Consider the following 17,117-nt stretch of genomic DNA (forward strand, 5'->3'; position numbering starts at 1 on the left):
GGACAAGTTGGAGTTGGTCCTAGAAGAAGAGTTTGGACACAAGTGAGCAGCCTGTGCTGAGCAGGACCACTGTTATTCTTCTTATTCTTCTTATTATAATATTATAATTAAACATTACTGCTGCTGCAGACACGTGACTGGCTCGTGGAGACTTTTATTTTTTTTATTTTTTTTCTGCATCAAACTGCAGTGAAGATGCAAACATCTGCTCTGGACATCAGTTAAACACCCGAGAAAAACAGGCCCGTGTGTGTGTGTGTGTGTGTGTGTGTGTGTGTGTGTGTGTGTCACCATGAGTCTGGTCTCGGGCTTCCCTCACCACCCGGTCATGCACCACCACGACACGCACCACTACTCCATACACGCCGCCGCCACGGCCGCGCGGTGCCACGAGGACACCGGGGCGCCGCCGTACTTCACGAGCTGGCTCATTAGCCACGCGGACATGTCGCCCGCCGAGTACAGCCTCGCGCCCGGTTACAGCCCGGAGTACCACGGCAACAGCGGCAGCGGATCCACGAGCACCGGCGCCGGCCTGGACCCGCACCATCACCACCACTACGGAGCCGGAGCGCTGGTCCAGGCCGGCGCCGTCAACGGAGCTACGGTGGGTATGCACCACCACCACCACCACCACGACCACGCGCACCCGCGGCCCGTGAAGCGGAGACCCACGGCCAACCGGAAGGAGAGGCGGCGGACGCAGAGCATCAACTCGGCGTTCGCGGAGCTGCGCGAGTGCATCCCCAACGTGCCCGCGGACACCAAGCTGTCCAAGATCAAGACGCTGCGGCTCGCGACCAGCTACATCTCCTACCTGATGGACATCCTGGACAAGGACGGACAGCACGGGGACACGCAGGCTTTCAAGGCCGAGCTGAAAAAGACTGAGGCGCGCGAGGAGCGCAGGAAGAGAGAGGCGGTAAGACCCTGACCCACAAAGTCTGCAAAACACAACACATCACGCACATGTAGATTTACATTATATATATATATATATATATATGTATATGTATATATATATATATATATATATATATATATACATATATATATATAAACATACATATAAAATGTTTGCAGGATAGAATGTAAATAAAAACAAAACTATAATAAAAAAGCAAAACAAAAGGTGAGTTTGGGTCCAAAACTACATGTGGACACATTTTCTGCGAATTTTATGACAAATTTTTAAGAGAGTAAATAATAATAACTTTTATTACGAGTTAAATTCTTCAATAAGTAAAAGTAACAGAGGAAAACAGACACGTTTATCACGTGATTCAGGTCAGTTTTAGTGTATAAACACATTCTAAAACATAAACACTCTTAATATTAGGTCAGTTAATAAAGAGATGTTTAAAAAGAGGAAATAAAATAGTGAACATTGTATATTCAGAATCAGAGGTTTTTAATTCACTTCAGTAAACTAAGTTTTTTATTTGTTCCTCAATAATCAGCCTATAGTTGCTTTTTATAGCATTATTTTTATTAGTAATAGTTGATGTAGTAGTATTATGGTATAATAATGTATTTAATGTTGTCTTTATATTTTGAATACATTGATTCAGTCGTGAAGATTTGTTTTGAAAAGTGCGAGACTTTAATATAACACATTTATTTAAATTATTATCAATAATAATAATTTATAATATCATAGAAATAAATATAAAAATAAAACATAATATATAATAAATTAATTCTTAAACTATAATTTCTCATAAACAAATGGAAAAATAATATAAATGCATCCGTGTGTAGTTTACATCCTGCACGCGACTCCTTTTTTTGCTCATAATTTAGTTTTAAAAAATCGCCGTTAATTAATATTAATAATATCTATTTATATTTCATTATTTTATGTCTATATTCTTGAAATATTTTCACAAAAAAACTGACAAACGCGACACAATAAATGTACACTTTAACTGAAGTAACGTGAGAAGAAACTGTTTTTTTTGGCGACAAAAAACGTGAAGTAGCTGCAAGAACGTGACACTGATGATTATAATAATAATAATTAATAATAATAATAATAATAATAATTAATAATAATTCATATTTTATTTCTCTTTAAATCACAGCCGGTGGTACAGTGTCCACACACACACACACCAAGAGAGTCAGTTTGTCCAAAGTAAACAACATTACACACACACACACACACACACACACACACACACACACACACACACACACACACACACACACACACACACACACACACACACACACACACACACACACACTCCTGTGGAGGAAACTCTTAAACTCTGTGAACTCACTGAGTAGAAAGTCAACATTATATATAATGAGCTGCTTTTCTACAGAAAGTGGAGCAGCCACATGAACAAACATCACATGAATCCACTATTAATCCATAACTAAATTAATTATTTAAAAATCAGGGCTTAAATGTCATTTTAATTGATTAAAGCAGCTTAAATAGTTTTACATTTTATGCACAAAAGAATGCATTAAGACAATAATGCTCATTGTAGCTGCAGCTCCACACTCATGTAAGAGTAGTGGCAGTAGTTGAAACTGAAACTGGTTACTATGGCAACTGTGTTAGTCCTATACAATCTATATGTTTATCATATCATCACAAACAGCTGCAGATATATATGGTGAATATTTATTTGAGTTTATTTGCTTTCTTACAGTGCAGTGAGATGAATCACCCTGTGTCACACAGTAGTCAGATCACACTGCTTTATTTACACCTGACATATCTACATATATATATATACATGTATATATCTATTTATAGATATATATACATGTATCCTCTTTTCTATACACAAGAACAGAACAGAACTATAAGTGCACGCTCGTGTGTAGCTGCTGCTGTTTTGACGCACATTCATCTGCTGATTAATGGCTGTTTATATACACATATACATGTACATGTACATACATACAGTATATATATATGTGCGTGTGTGTAAACAGAACATTCATATTTTTGTATATTTGAACTGAATTCATTGTCAACCATTTTGTTTTTTCAGTACATATGTTTGTGTTTGTGTGTGTGTGTGTGTGTGTGTGTGTGTGTGTGTGTGTGTGTGTAGGGGTGACCTAAATATAATGAATTAACTTCATTCAAACTAAATTTAGCAAGTGATATGAATTTATGAAGCCAACTTTCTTTAGTTTGAATTAACTTAATTCAACTTTCTTAATATATATATATACATATATGTGTGTATATATACACGCACATATATATACATATATATACACATATGTAGATATATAAACACATATATGTACATATATATGTACATACATATATATATACACATATATGTACATATATATGCACATACAAATATATATATATATGTATATATATACGTGTATATAGGTGAGAATAGAGCAAAAGCGTAGAGAACAGAATAATAATTTGTCTTAGGTGTTTCTGTTGTTGTTCATACAGGAAGTGTTGACCATAACTGGAGCCAGAAAGCATCTATTTGTTTGTTTTTGTTTGTTTGTTTGTTTGTTCTTCACTCGGTCACTTTTCAAACTTCACTCGCTCACAAACTGGACAATGTGGTTTTGTTAAAACTCGTGTCCAGTTTTCATTGAATCTCAACTGAGACACTGAAGACTTTAAATAAATATTAATTTACTTCATACGTTTACATATATGAATAATATATATATATATATTTTTAATAGATACTTTAGGTTTTGATTATTCTAATTTAAGTACACTTTTAATGTTTGCAAAATGTAAAATGATCTACTCTTTCATTTACTTAATTACACACGATTCTCTGGATTATTTCAGTCATTGCATGTGGATTTGTTTAGATTACAGTCACTTATTTAATATAAGGTATATTTCCTACATTTAATCATCATTTTTATTGGAATTTAATTGTTTCTTTTTTACTTTCACCAGGCTACGATAATCCAGTTGTCCCAGATTAAACATGCACTCGTTGTCATTTATTTGATTAAAGTGACTCTGAAAACACGTCATTAGTCTCTGATGGAAAGATGATAGAATAATGGTGGGAAATCGTTTTCAGTGGCAGATTAACAGTGAATTACAGCCGGGGAAATTAGGATTCTTCTGCTTTTCTATTAACTCATTATTTCTATACAAACAGGATGTGATTTGGGATTTAATTTGTTCATTAATTTATGGATTTCCAGTTTGTGACAGAAAACTCTGGTGGAGTTTGGTTTTATCTTAAGCTACAATATAAATTCTTAAAAAATATTTTCTATGTAGACTGATTTTGAATAGTGGCAGAAAATCATTTAATGACAGCAGTTTATAATTTTGTGCAGTTTTGACACATTTTGGACATAAATTCTTATTCTTATTCTTATTATTATCAATAAATGTGCAACATTATAACATTATAGTGTTATTTTTTTACATACAGTGCAGTGTATGTAATGTATGTATACACTTGAATATTTGAATATGAAAACTGCTAATTAACTGATCACTAGTAACTTAACACACACAATATGTTATATTTGAAGTAAATTAAGACGTTTTAAGTCATTTACGACAGAAAAGTGCATCTAAACGAAATTACGTTTGATTTTAAAGGAAAGATTGAACTTTTAGATGTTTTTCAAATGATTTAAAAATAAATGATGTCATCAGTAATTCGTGTTCACAGCACGAACGCGTGTTTAGTGAAATTATTATTAAAATTAAGGATGCAATGCTTTTATCTTTATTTATTTTTCTTCGTTTCTAAATATTTAATGCGTGAGAAAAACACAAATATAACTTAAACTACGATAACTCTTACTGTATTGTCATATTTCAAAATGACTGTACTGATATTTACCGTGATATTTATTTCTCCCAAAAGCATCGACGCTTTAATAACACTACTATAAAGATATCAAAGGATATTTTCACTTTTTGATTTTTGCGCAATTTTGATCAAAGTTACTTCCTCGGTCAAAATAATAATCATAATAACCCGTTATTTTAGAGTTTTCGAAGGAAAATCACGCGCTGAGTCACGGCTTCTATTTTGTTTTATGTAATTTTATATTTTAAATCTCGTAAAATAATCCTGAAAATAATCCTTAAACCATTGAGCTGCAGTTAAGTCTGCCACCGTGTGTGTGTGAGTGTGTGTGTGTGTGTGTGTGTGTGTGAGGCATCAAAAAATACTTGATAAAACATGACGTCACGTGTGTAGTAAAAGTGGGTCACGTGTCGTAAATCCACAAATACATATATATTGTATGTTGTTCCAAAAGTGGTAACAAACAACAACAACAACAACAACAACAACAACGAAACAAACAACAGCAATTCAGACTGTCAGATTATCAGATTGATGTCAGATTATCAGATTGACTGCTGACCACAATGTGACACCATAATCACGCGCCAGAGAACGAACCCAAGTGACGTAGATTATCACAGTTTGTGCGCGTGTTGTCTTGTTCGTGCACACACACACACACACACAAACATATATATATATTATTTTTATATTTAATAGTATTTTCCTGGGGGAAAAAAATATTCCTGTTGTAACCTATCACGATTATTATTATTACAAATAAAACATTTATGAAATATAAACAATATTATAATTATTATTGACAGAATTCCTACAATTAAAAGCAACAATAACACAACTTTAGAATAAATATGTATAATAATAATATATAACGTAAGATAACATAAATGGAATTATTATGATTATATTTGTTTATTGTTAGTTGATTTAGTTATTGCTACATGAACGTGTTGCTGATTGTAAATAGAAGACATTTTAAATGTAGCTGACGCGCGCAATAATAAATAAATAAATACGTGTTTTATTTATGCTTAATTAACACAATTTTAGATAAATGTAATTTTATTCGTAAATTATTTTAACTTCTGTTTACTTGTCTTTTGTCGATTCTGTTGTTTGTTTGAATCAATAAAAGTGAAATAAAACGCAACAAAAATGCAAGAATTTTCGATCTTAATTATTATTTTTTTAAATGAATAACTAAGATTGTGGATGTTTGTGTCTAAAACAAATAAATAAATACATACGTGTGTGTGTGTGCAGGTGGAGGTCCCCAAGACGACGTCATCATCGTCCTCTTCATCGTCGTCATCGTCAACGTCAATGTCGACGTCGTCGTCATCGTCGCTGTTGTCCTCGTCTTTAACGGCAGACAAGAAGAGTAAAGGACGGACAGGATGGCCTCAGCATGTCTGGGCTCTGGAACTCAAACAGTAGCTGAGTGCTGCACGTGAGCGCGTGCCCGAGGAGGCAAGGGAGGAAGGAAGCAAGGAAGCAAGGAAGCAAGCAAGGAAGCAAGGAAGCAAGGAAGCAAGGAAGAAACAAAGGAAAGGAAAAGATAAAGCTGGGACACTGTGTTTGGAGGTTTGACTCTAAACTCTTGTTTACCTCAACACAAACAAACCCACAATCACATGATTTCTATTGAATATTTATTCTATATATATAGATAAACATTTTAAAGGGATAGTTCAGGTTTTTTTGAAGTGTCTATTTGGAGAGGGACAAGTGGGACGAAAAAAGATATAACATTATACCCCTATATATATATAAAACACTAGAATTTAAGCCCGTAAGCATAGATATACAAATCTAAAAGCAGGAAAATAGTAAAATAAAATAAAAATAAGTATGAACATTGTCCTAAAGAAATGTCTTTAAGGAAAAATTATATTGCACTTATTTTTATGCTGTTTTTTTAATATTTTCAGCAGTTTCCAAAAGCTTAGATTCTTAAAATACACTCATCTGCCACTTTATTAGGTACACTCAGTAAAGTGTCACGACTGGCATCTTTAATAGTTTTAGCTGTGATTATTTGAGTCAAGCCCAGTCTGATCCTGGTCTTTCCTCCTTTGACCTTTGACCTCACAGCATTTTTCGATCATTCTTCCTAAAAAAAAAATGCTAAAAGAGCGGCCCACAAATTGGTCACAAGAGACTGTTTTTCGCCCCCCCCCCCCCCCAAGACAGAATTAGAACAATTTCCCAAACAATAACAACGTATAAAAAGTACATTTTAAATAATTTACCAAACATCTCTTGGCAATTACGAGTTAAACTGTGATTTTCCATCTTTAAAAAGTGAGTCCTCATGTAGAAAGTTTGAGAAACAAATTCCGATTCCGAGTTTGAACTTCACGCGCTTAAAGGTGCCATATGTAAGAATGTGGCCAAAAACGGTTACTACATTCCAATTCAAAATACCGAGGTCTTTTAGGTTTCGTTTTCTGACGTAACTGGCAACCCGTGGTTGCTCGGCAGCTGAGACTCTACTGACTGCAATGATTGGTATACGGTGGTAGGTGGCGCCACATGCCAAAACACGATTTTAAAACATAAACATGATTTGCAGTCTGCAAAATATTTTTTTTAATGCAAATATTTTGTCTGTACTGTTGTTGTTGGTGAGTTCAGTTTGTTATATGAACATTATTCCTGAGTCTCTGTGACATATTAGGAGGATTTTATGGCCAGTTGCTTCCGATTTATTACATAATGCACCTTTAAATGCTGCCACGTGATTGGCCGATTAGATATTTTGCGTGAACAAGCAGTTAAACGAGCGTATACCTCGTAAAGTGGCTGAGTGGGTGAGCGTAAAATAAATATATGATATTCTATCTCAAGGCGACGTCCTTAAAGGTTAAAAATGTGCGTATGAAGGTCAAAACTGACTAACTGATTATATAAAATTAAATATAAGTAAATATAATAATATGATTATAAGTCACTAATATAGTGTAAAAAAACAGAATATTATAAATATAGAGAACTGTAAGAATGTGTTATTGTTTTCCCCCCCCGCTCTTCCTCTTCATATTCATTAATGCCTGCTTTGTTTTCATGGTTCTGGTGATTCTCACCCACCAATCACTCGTCTCTCCCTCTCCAAACATGTGCTTTCTACAAACACCTCGTAAAAAAAAAAAAAAAACCTGCTCCAAAAATCATAATCTGTTTTGTTGTCACTTCCACAACACAGATGGTGGAGGGAAAAAACAAACCCATGGGAAATCACAACAGACAACAATAGAACACGGTTTTAAAGTAGGTTTTAAGTGTTTTCTGCCTGAACTATCCCTTTAAAACGCCAATCCTCATAATAATTCACCATGTGTGATGTCATTGGAAGGCTAATAATAAAAAAAAACCAGTGACCTCTTACCGAACAGACCTGTAAGGTGGACACACACACATAGGGGGCGCTGCTGTGCTCTGTAATCGACTTAATGAAATATATTTATGTGCAATGTGGCCAAAAGGACCAAAAAACAAACAAAACAGCCCTTTTTTGAAACTTCCTGATCTCCTGATGACATCATCAGGGGTTGTACAGTCTGTGTAAACCTCTCTCTCTCTGTGTGTTCTTCTGTAACGTTGAACTCTGTAAATGTTGTGACTGTGATGATGAAGTGTCCGTGTTGTTGTTGTTGTTGTTGTCGTCGTCGTGTGGAAAAACGTCGGTGGTGTAGACGGCTTTTAACGTGGGATGTAAAGAGTGTTATACTGTATATTAAATAAACCACCGCCTGGTTACATGGTCGCATGGCGCAAAACTGGGCTGAGTTCTTACTTTCAGGTCGGTCACATGGGCGTGAGTGTGAAAAGGTAACAAAAAAAACATAAGGGTTAGCACGTTAGCATTAAAAACTAGCGTGACGGGATCAGACACTACAATGTTTTTCACGATGGTTAGCAGTGGCGATTGCTCAGATGCTGTGTTCACACCGTGTTCACACTGTGTTCACACCGTGTTCACACTAGGTTCACTCAACATCATGTTCACACCGTGTTCACACTGCATCAGTGTTGATTGCTCTGATGCTGTGTTCACACCATGTTCACACCATGTTCACACCGTGTTCACACCGTGTTCACACCATGTTCACACTGTGTTCACACCATGTTCACACAGCATCAGTGTCGATTGCTCTGATGCTGTGTTCACACCATGTTCACACTGTGTTCACACCGTGTTCACGCCATGTTCACACCATGTTCACACTGTGTTCACACCGTGTTCACGCCATGTTCACACCATGTTCACACTGTGTTCACACCGTGTTCACAACGTGTTCACACCGTGTTCACAACGTGTTCACACCGTGTTCACACCGTGTTCACAACGTGTTCACACCGTGTTCACACCGTGTTCACATCGCACGAAATGTCTCGTCTATCGCGCCACGAAATCACCTTGTAAATGTTTCAAACAGAAGCCACAGGCATTTCGTTTCACCACCAACCAAAGTATCGTCGTCCCAGTTGGTCAGTCATGGTTTCTGGAATAAACAAACACTGGGTCTGGGCTCACAAATCGGTCGCAAGAGATTGATTTGGGGTCCGCAAACAAACAATACCATGCATGAAAAAATATATTTTAAAATAATTTATCAAACATCTCAATGACAATTATTTGTTTACTCAATTAAAAAGTGAGATTATAAGAGCCTCATATATTCAGTCTGTCGAATTTGGCAATATAGTGCTTGATCTCCATGGATTTAAAGTGCACAGTGAATTCTTGGTGGTGTAAACAAATGGAGTCGCATGATGTTCGGAGCTCTACCGAGCTCAAAAACCTATAACACATCAGAAAACATTAAGCCATGTTTTTGGTACGTTGTCTTCATTTAAATGACAGATTAGGCCTTAAACGACACACTATATCTTTATTATCGTCTCCGTGTTTAAAGCGGAGTCTGTAAATAGTGATCACGTCAAATCAGTGTCTTCATACGCAGGTAAATATTTAACATAAGACGTCGTTTAAAGCTCTGTTATTTTGATCTGCTGCTTTAACTACTGTATACATAACGTACTTGTATAACTACCGTAGCCTATATAACTTCATTTTCTGTGTATACACAGTGTCTGGCATGTATTCACATGAGATTATGTTAGCATGTTCAACAATTTGCAATAATACGAGACGGTTTATCCTAATTTCAGTAGACGTTATAAGTCAAATCTTAGCACATAATCCATGATTTGTGAGACTAAGAAAGACCCAAACGTCGCCACATTTGTCTTGAATAAATCCAATAATTTATTTTATTTTTTTACATATAAGATGGTGATAACAAGTAAATAAGTAGTGTAATGTACTGTGTGTGTGTCACACTCTGGGGCGAAGCCACCCACAGACTGGGTGCTCTGCTCTGTCTTTATGATGGCCGGCATGTAAGTCTGTTTATTTTTACAAACAAGCAGCTCCGATTTCTCAGACATAATCATATTTCTGTGACAAACTCTCCTGCGGTGCCGTGACGTGGCACAGTTGGCATCCGTCTGCAGCACATGTGCGCCTCATCAAAGACGTTAAATGTCACACGAAAAAAAAAAGTCACGTCGGTCCAGTTATGAGCGCGGCGCAGGTCGTATTCGTCCTTTTTCGAAGAACATAAAGAAAAACTTTTTGGGGAAAAGTATTGCTAATATCACAGCGCTTTGCTCGGTACATTTACGGTGTGTGATCTCTGTGTATAAACTCTATCCGTGCGGCAGCACATTGTTTATTTAAGCTAGCATGGCTTTGAACGGGCTAACGGAACGGTTTTCCAGATTTATTTTTGTAGTGAACATTCAGCTACCACGTTACAAGAAACAAATGGTTAGTTAATTAAAAAAAATAATAATAATAATAATTTTAATAAATATATATATGTATTTAAATAAAATAAATAAATATATATTATTTATATAAAAAAAATATTACCTGTGAGCTAAGCTAGCATTAAGATCGACATCAACCAACCCTTTTTTAATAGTTAAAAACTCAGTTTCTAAGCTAAAAAAAAACAGACTTACAACATAAGTAAGCCTAACAACCACCTGTGAGTTAAGATAGCATTAAGGTGGACATGAAAAGTTTAAGATGGAGAACAGAATTCGGCAAAAGTTAGTCTGTGTGGTAAGCTAGCATTAAGATTGACATCAACTGCCCACTTCTTTAATAATGAAAAACTACATTTTAAGCTAAAGAACAGACTACAACTTAAGCTAGCTAAACAACCACCTGTGAGCTAAGATAGCATTAAGAAGGGCGTGAACTGCCCCAGTCTTTGAAAATAAACAGAATTTGGCTAAAGTTAGCCAAACTATCACCTATGAGGTAGGCTAGCATTATAATTAAAAACACAATTTTGAAGTAAAATTACCTGTGAGCTAAGCTTGAATTAAGATTGACATCAACCAACCCCTTTTTTAATAGTTAAAAACTAGATTTTTAAGCTAAAAAACAGACTACATCATAAGTTAGGCGGGACAACCACCTGTGCGTTAAGATAGCATTCAGGTGGACATGAAAAGTTTAAGATAGAGAACAGGCAAAAGTTAGTAAAACTATCACCTGCGTGGTAAGCTAGCATTAAGATTGTTACAATTTAAGTAAGCTAAACAACCACCTGTGAGCTAAGATAGCATTAAGAAGGGCGTGAACTGCCCCTGTCTTTGATAATAAACACAATTTGGCTAAAGTTAGCCAAACTGTCACCTATGAAGTAGCTAGCATTATAATTAAAAATTAACAACACAGTAATAAGTTAACACTACGAGCTAAAATGATTGATTTATTGACTCATGAACTTAAAGTGGACAACGAGGACTCACTGCTCGTACTAAAGGACACATTTCCTTAAAATGTAAAGCGAGTAGTTGCATGACCGCTAACAGCTGTGTGACAAACGTCACGGTTTGAAGAAATATGACCACACATTCAGCCGATCGCCTCGAAACCGCATTGACATGTTTCCCTACATTTACATTGCGGCTGTATCTGATGGAGCTGTCAGTCACGCGTCCACCCATCAGACCTTATCTGGCCCGCCCGAGTGGTATGTTGACGGGAGACAGAAAAAAAAAAAAAAAAACGAGCCGGAGAGGATTTTCTCTCGTCCTGACAAAGACTAACGCGAGACGTAATGGCCTGAGTCTGGTCTGGCCTCGGGTGAAGACAGGAGTGCAGATAATTAGTGAGCGAGCTGGCGTCAGAGGGAGATGACCCCACACTGACCGAGACACACACAGGTCTGTGCGGCTACACTTCTTAGGACACAGCCTAAACAAAGTCTTATCACTAACCTTTACCATAACCAGTTAATGTCTAACTCTAACCTAGTCGCAATTCAAATCTTAGCCCTAACCTTAACCAGTTGTTCAGAAATGAGGATCTAGGTTTTGGTCTCCATGAGAACCATCTTTTGAACTATAAATATTTGTTCAAATTACTTGGATGTTACAGCTACTAAATGTACCGTAGATCAGTGGTTCCCAAACCCTGGGTGGAGACCCTCAGATGGGTCACGGCAGATTTTATTTCGGGTCCCAAAAACATATTTGCTTAAAGGTGCATTATGTAATAAATCTAAAGCAACTGATCGTAAAATCCTCCTAATATGTCACAGAGACTCAGGAATAATGTTCATATAACAAACTGAACTCACCAACAACAACAGTACAGACAAAATATTTGCATTAAAAAAAAATCTTTTGCAGACTGCAAATCATGTTTTGGAATGTGGCGCCACCTACCGCCGTCTACCAATCAGTGCAGTCAGTAGAGTCTCAGCTGCCGAGCAACCATGGGTTGCCAGGTATTTTGAATTTGAATGTAGTAACAGTACAGCCAAAATATTTGCATTAGAAAAAAATATTTTGCAGACTGCAAATCATGTTTTGGCATGTGGCGCCACCTACTGCCGTCTACCAATCATTGCAGTCAGTAGAGTCTCAGCTGCCGAGCAACCACGGGTTGCCAGTTACGTCAGAAAACGTAAACCTAAAAGACCTCGGTATTTTGAATTTGAATGTAGTAACTGTTTTTGGCCACATTCTTACATATGGCGCCTTTAAATATCATGCATAAAATGCAGTTTTAAGAAAATATTCATTTCGCCAATTCAGCATGATATTAGGTGTAACAGATATAGCGGTAAATTAGCTGCTACGCTATGCACACATTTGCTTTTGTCAGGATTTCTATTGAGATTTGAGTCATGATAGTTTTCCATATTTAAAAAGTGGGTCCCCATATAGAAAGTGTGGGAAATATTGCTGTATATCATTAAGTATTGATTTATTTCTGTGATTTATGATGTAAAAATTGATCAGGAACATGTTTTTTTTCCCCCCGAAGATTAGAGCCCACAACAAAAACAAAGTGGTCTGAAAAAGAGATGGATCTGAACTGATCATAAACAAGTCGCAACCAGTCATGACATCTTAACCCCTGTTATTCAAGCCTCCCATTGGACGATTCCAGCTGTCAATCACAGCTATTCCTCGAAATGGAAAGTGAAGAAAGCGGGGGGGGGAGGAAAAAAAAAGAGAAAGTGAAAGCGTTCACTGATTCATCGGCACAAACACATGAGCCTGACGGAGCAAAGTGGATTCTACACACTGTTGACTTTCCCTCCACAGGAAAGAGATAAAATCACCACAGCAAACGCACAAGAGCACCATATTTTTTCCAGGTTGTACCAACACCGAGCGTTAACCTGTTCGTCTGTCACGAACGTTTGAGTGATGATGATGATGATGATTAAGTCATCAAAGGCTGCGGAGAAGAGTCCTAAGGTTCAAGCTTTTCCACATAAGTGCAACACGCGCGTTGGCGTTAAAGGAGACGATAAAAAATTGCGATATTTTCAACTTTTGACACTTATGACGTAAAATGAATCTGTAAATAACAAAAACAGACCGAAACACAGACCAGAGAGTCAGCGTTCGGAATAAAAATTTGCAACAACCATTTCCCAGTTCCCCCGTCGACTCGCTCTCATTGGTCGTAAATATCAAACATATTTAATAGTTAAAGGTGCATTATGTAATAAATCTGAAGCAACTGACCATAAAATCCTCCTAATATGTCACAGAGACTCAGGAATAATGTTCATATAACAAACTGAACTCACCAACAACAACAGTACAGACAAAATATTTGCATTAAAAAAATATATTTTGCAGACTGCAAATCATGTTTATGTTTTGAAATCATGTTTTTTGGCATGTGGCGCCAACTACCGCCGTCTACCAATCATTGCAGTCAGTAGAGTCTCAGCTGCCGAGCAACCCCGGATTGCCAGTTACGTCAGAAAACAAAAACTTAAAAGACCTCTGTGTTTTAAATTTGAACGTAGTAACCGTTTTTTGGCCACATTCTTACATATGGCATCTTTAAGGATTTGAAATCGGGAAGAATCTGATGCTTAATCCCCTAATAATTTGGCCAGATAATCTGATTAAATCAGCCTGAAATCGGGAGGTTGTCGGCAGGGCCAGATCGTTAATAATAATGTTATTATTTTTGTGACGTCATCAGTGCATAGATTCTTACCAAAACACACTACAACCATCAAACACTGTAGACAGGAAGTTGCCGTTCCAGTTTTGATGAAAACATTAGCTAATATAAGTCATTATAACTTCATATTGAGTGGTGCGTGGGCCGCGAGTTTGGGGAAACTCTGCTTTCAATAAAAAACATCAAAAATGCCAATATCTTCATTTACAACAACCACAGACACAGACACAGACACAGACACACAGTCCTCCCCCGACCAAACACACTTATCTTCCTTCACGTCTCCTCTCTGTCTGTCTGTCGGCCTCTAAGTGCAGTCGACTGGCGAACATGATAGATGACTACAGCTGCAATACAATTTTTCCCTGCGATAATACCCAAAACATCTGGCAGCCATTATTTCAACCACACCACACCCCTCCCTCCTTCCCTTCCTCCTCCTCACCCACTTTACGAACATCACACGCTGCTGTGTTTCACCTCCACCAGGGGGCACCAGATCCACCTTGCCTTAGAAAATGAAAGTATCACTCAAGTGTTTACATGACATTCAGAAAACCCAATTATTGTCTTAGTCTGACTATGACTAACAGGGTTTTAGTCGGACTAACGCGTTTATGTGACATTTAAGGTGCATTATGTAATAAATGTAAAGCAACTGGCCATAAAATCCTCCTAATATGTCACAGAGACTCAGGAAAAATGTTCATATAACAAACTGAACTCACCAACAACAACAGTACAGACAAAATATTGTATATTTTGCAGACTGCAAATCATGTTTTGGCATGTGGCGCCACCTACTGCCGTCTACCAATCATTGCAGTCAGTAGAGTCTCAGTTGCCCTAGCAACCACGGGTTGCCAGTTACGTCAGAAAACGAAACCTAAAAGACCTCGGTATTTTGAATTTGAATGTAGTAACCGTTTTTGGCCACATTCTTACATATGGCACCTTTACGTAAAGCAAATTGCCGTCTTAGTCTGACTGATTAGCTCCATTTCAGTCGGACTAACCAGAAAGAGTCCTGAAGAGGCAATAAATACAAGTACACACAAAGAGAGATATTGGGCCTTCCATCAAAAGACTATGACAAAAAGTGTTTTTTTCTTCTTCTTCTAATCAGCCGCTTGCCATGAAGAGGAAGTATTGGATTCATTAGCGAAACCAAACCAAAGACAGCAACTCCATTGTTCTTTTTTTCTTTTTCTTTAATAGATTGTTTCAGGGGGGAAAAGAGAAAAAAGCAAGAACAAGGGAGGGGAGGAAAAAAAAAAAAGGATCTGGAGAATTTATAGCTACTTGCCATATGGAGCCTTCTTTCAATTAAGCCTGTGGAGAGCAATCAACAGCGCAGCATGTCTTCATGGCTCAGGACACAACACGGGTCACACTGTGTCTTCAGCTCGCTGCCAAACGCCATGAAAATGAAAGAACGGAGCCCTAAACACTTTTAAAGTCTCAACTATTTATTATTTTAACCATGTTCTCGGTTTATTGAGGGTTTATTGATGTGCCTGTGATGCACATGCATAAGATATGTCTGGCTTTTTTTCCACCTTTTTCTCTCTTTAGGGGGAATGTTTGGCAGGTATCTCGGGCCGGAGCTCGAAAAAAAAAATCCAGGCAAATTATAAATCAAAAAAGCATGTGGTTCGAGTGGGGAAAGAAGAGCGACGACCTCTCCGAGCAAGTCCTGACACAATCGCAATGAAATATAAGGATGAACGATAAGTTGTACTTCAAAAGAAATGTTGAGATTCAGCCCTCTGGAGCCACACTGTGTCAAAATGAACATAAGGGGGGAGGGGGTCACTAAATACACTTAGAAATGTCCTTATTTATTTAAGGAAAAGCACTTTTTTACAAGAATATAACATGAAAACTTCTGGTTTTTAATGGAATATGTACATAGGTGTATAGAGGCCCATTTCCGGTGTGTTTGCTAATCGCGTTAGAAGGCTATTGGATGCTCAGCTGAAAACAGTTCGCTGGTTCTTTGATGAAAGCAAAATTATTATTTTGAATAAAAATGATTATTTCTAATCTTGTCAATGTCTTGACTATATTTTCTATTCATTTTGCAACTCTTTTGATCAATAAAAGTGTGACTTTTAACGGAAAACGAAACAAAATTGTATGGGTGACCCCTAAACTTTTGAACTGTAGTGTAAATTACGCAATAAATAAATTAGCAAAAACATTGTGTTCCTTAAGATTTATTGAGTAACTTACATAAAATTCAATTCTTTAATTAAACCCTGATATCTTGTTAATGTCTCGTTCACCCATTCAAACGCATTAGGTGCATCCAAAATGGCAGTAAAGCAATATTTAGCACACTTATTATGGTTTATATATACAAATGTGCTTGTGATCTGGTCTTTAAAAAAAGAAGTTGCACATATAAAAAAATGTAGTTTGGGAAACACTCATAGTCCCTGCTGCTTTTACAGCACTGCATTTGAACCTGCGACTGCGCCTTAAAAAAAAAAAAAAAAAAAAAGTCTTAAGCCCTTTGAAGTCCCAAGAATGTCAAATGTCCCCACTACGTTGGTGTTAATTCAAAAATATGTCCTCACAGTTATAGGCAGACATGCACACACACACAGACACACACAGTGGTGGTCCAGGGAGGCAGACCACCGGGCTGACCAGTGCACCGCTGGTTTTGATCAACAGGTCTGGGAACAAACATAAAACCTGGGAAGAGGTGATCACGCCGACATATGTGAGGCCATAACGCTGTCACACACAGACGCACACACATGGACAATAATGGAGACTGG

The 17,117-nt window shown here is 37.2% G+C and overlaps 1 protein-coding gene across 1 annotated transcript; it reads left to right on the forward strand.

Annotated features, from left to right (window-relative positions):
- Nucleotides 1–292: 292 nt before the first annotated feature.
- hand2 (heart and neural crest derivatives expressed 2) lies at nucleotides 293–6,239 on the forward strand (the record flags this gene model as incomplete). The annotated part of the gene is made up of 2 exons (XM_083905961.1): nucleotides 293–922; nucleotides 6,066–6,239. 2 exons carry the CDS (start codon nucleotides 293–295, stop codon nucleotides 6,237–6,239), a joined length of 804 nt encoding a protein of 267 aa, XP_083762087.1.
- Between the last annotated feature and the right edge of the window lie 10,878 nt (nucleotides 6,240–17,117).

This window comes from Microchirus variegatus (assembly GCF_963457635.1).
Source record: "Microchirus variegatus genome assembly, chromosome: 19".
Classification (NCBI taxonomy): Eukaryota; Metazoa; Chordata; class Actinopteri; order Pleuronectiformes; family Soleidae; genus Microchirus; species Microchirus variegatus.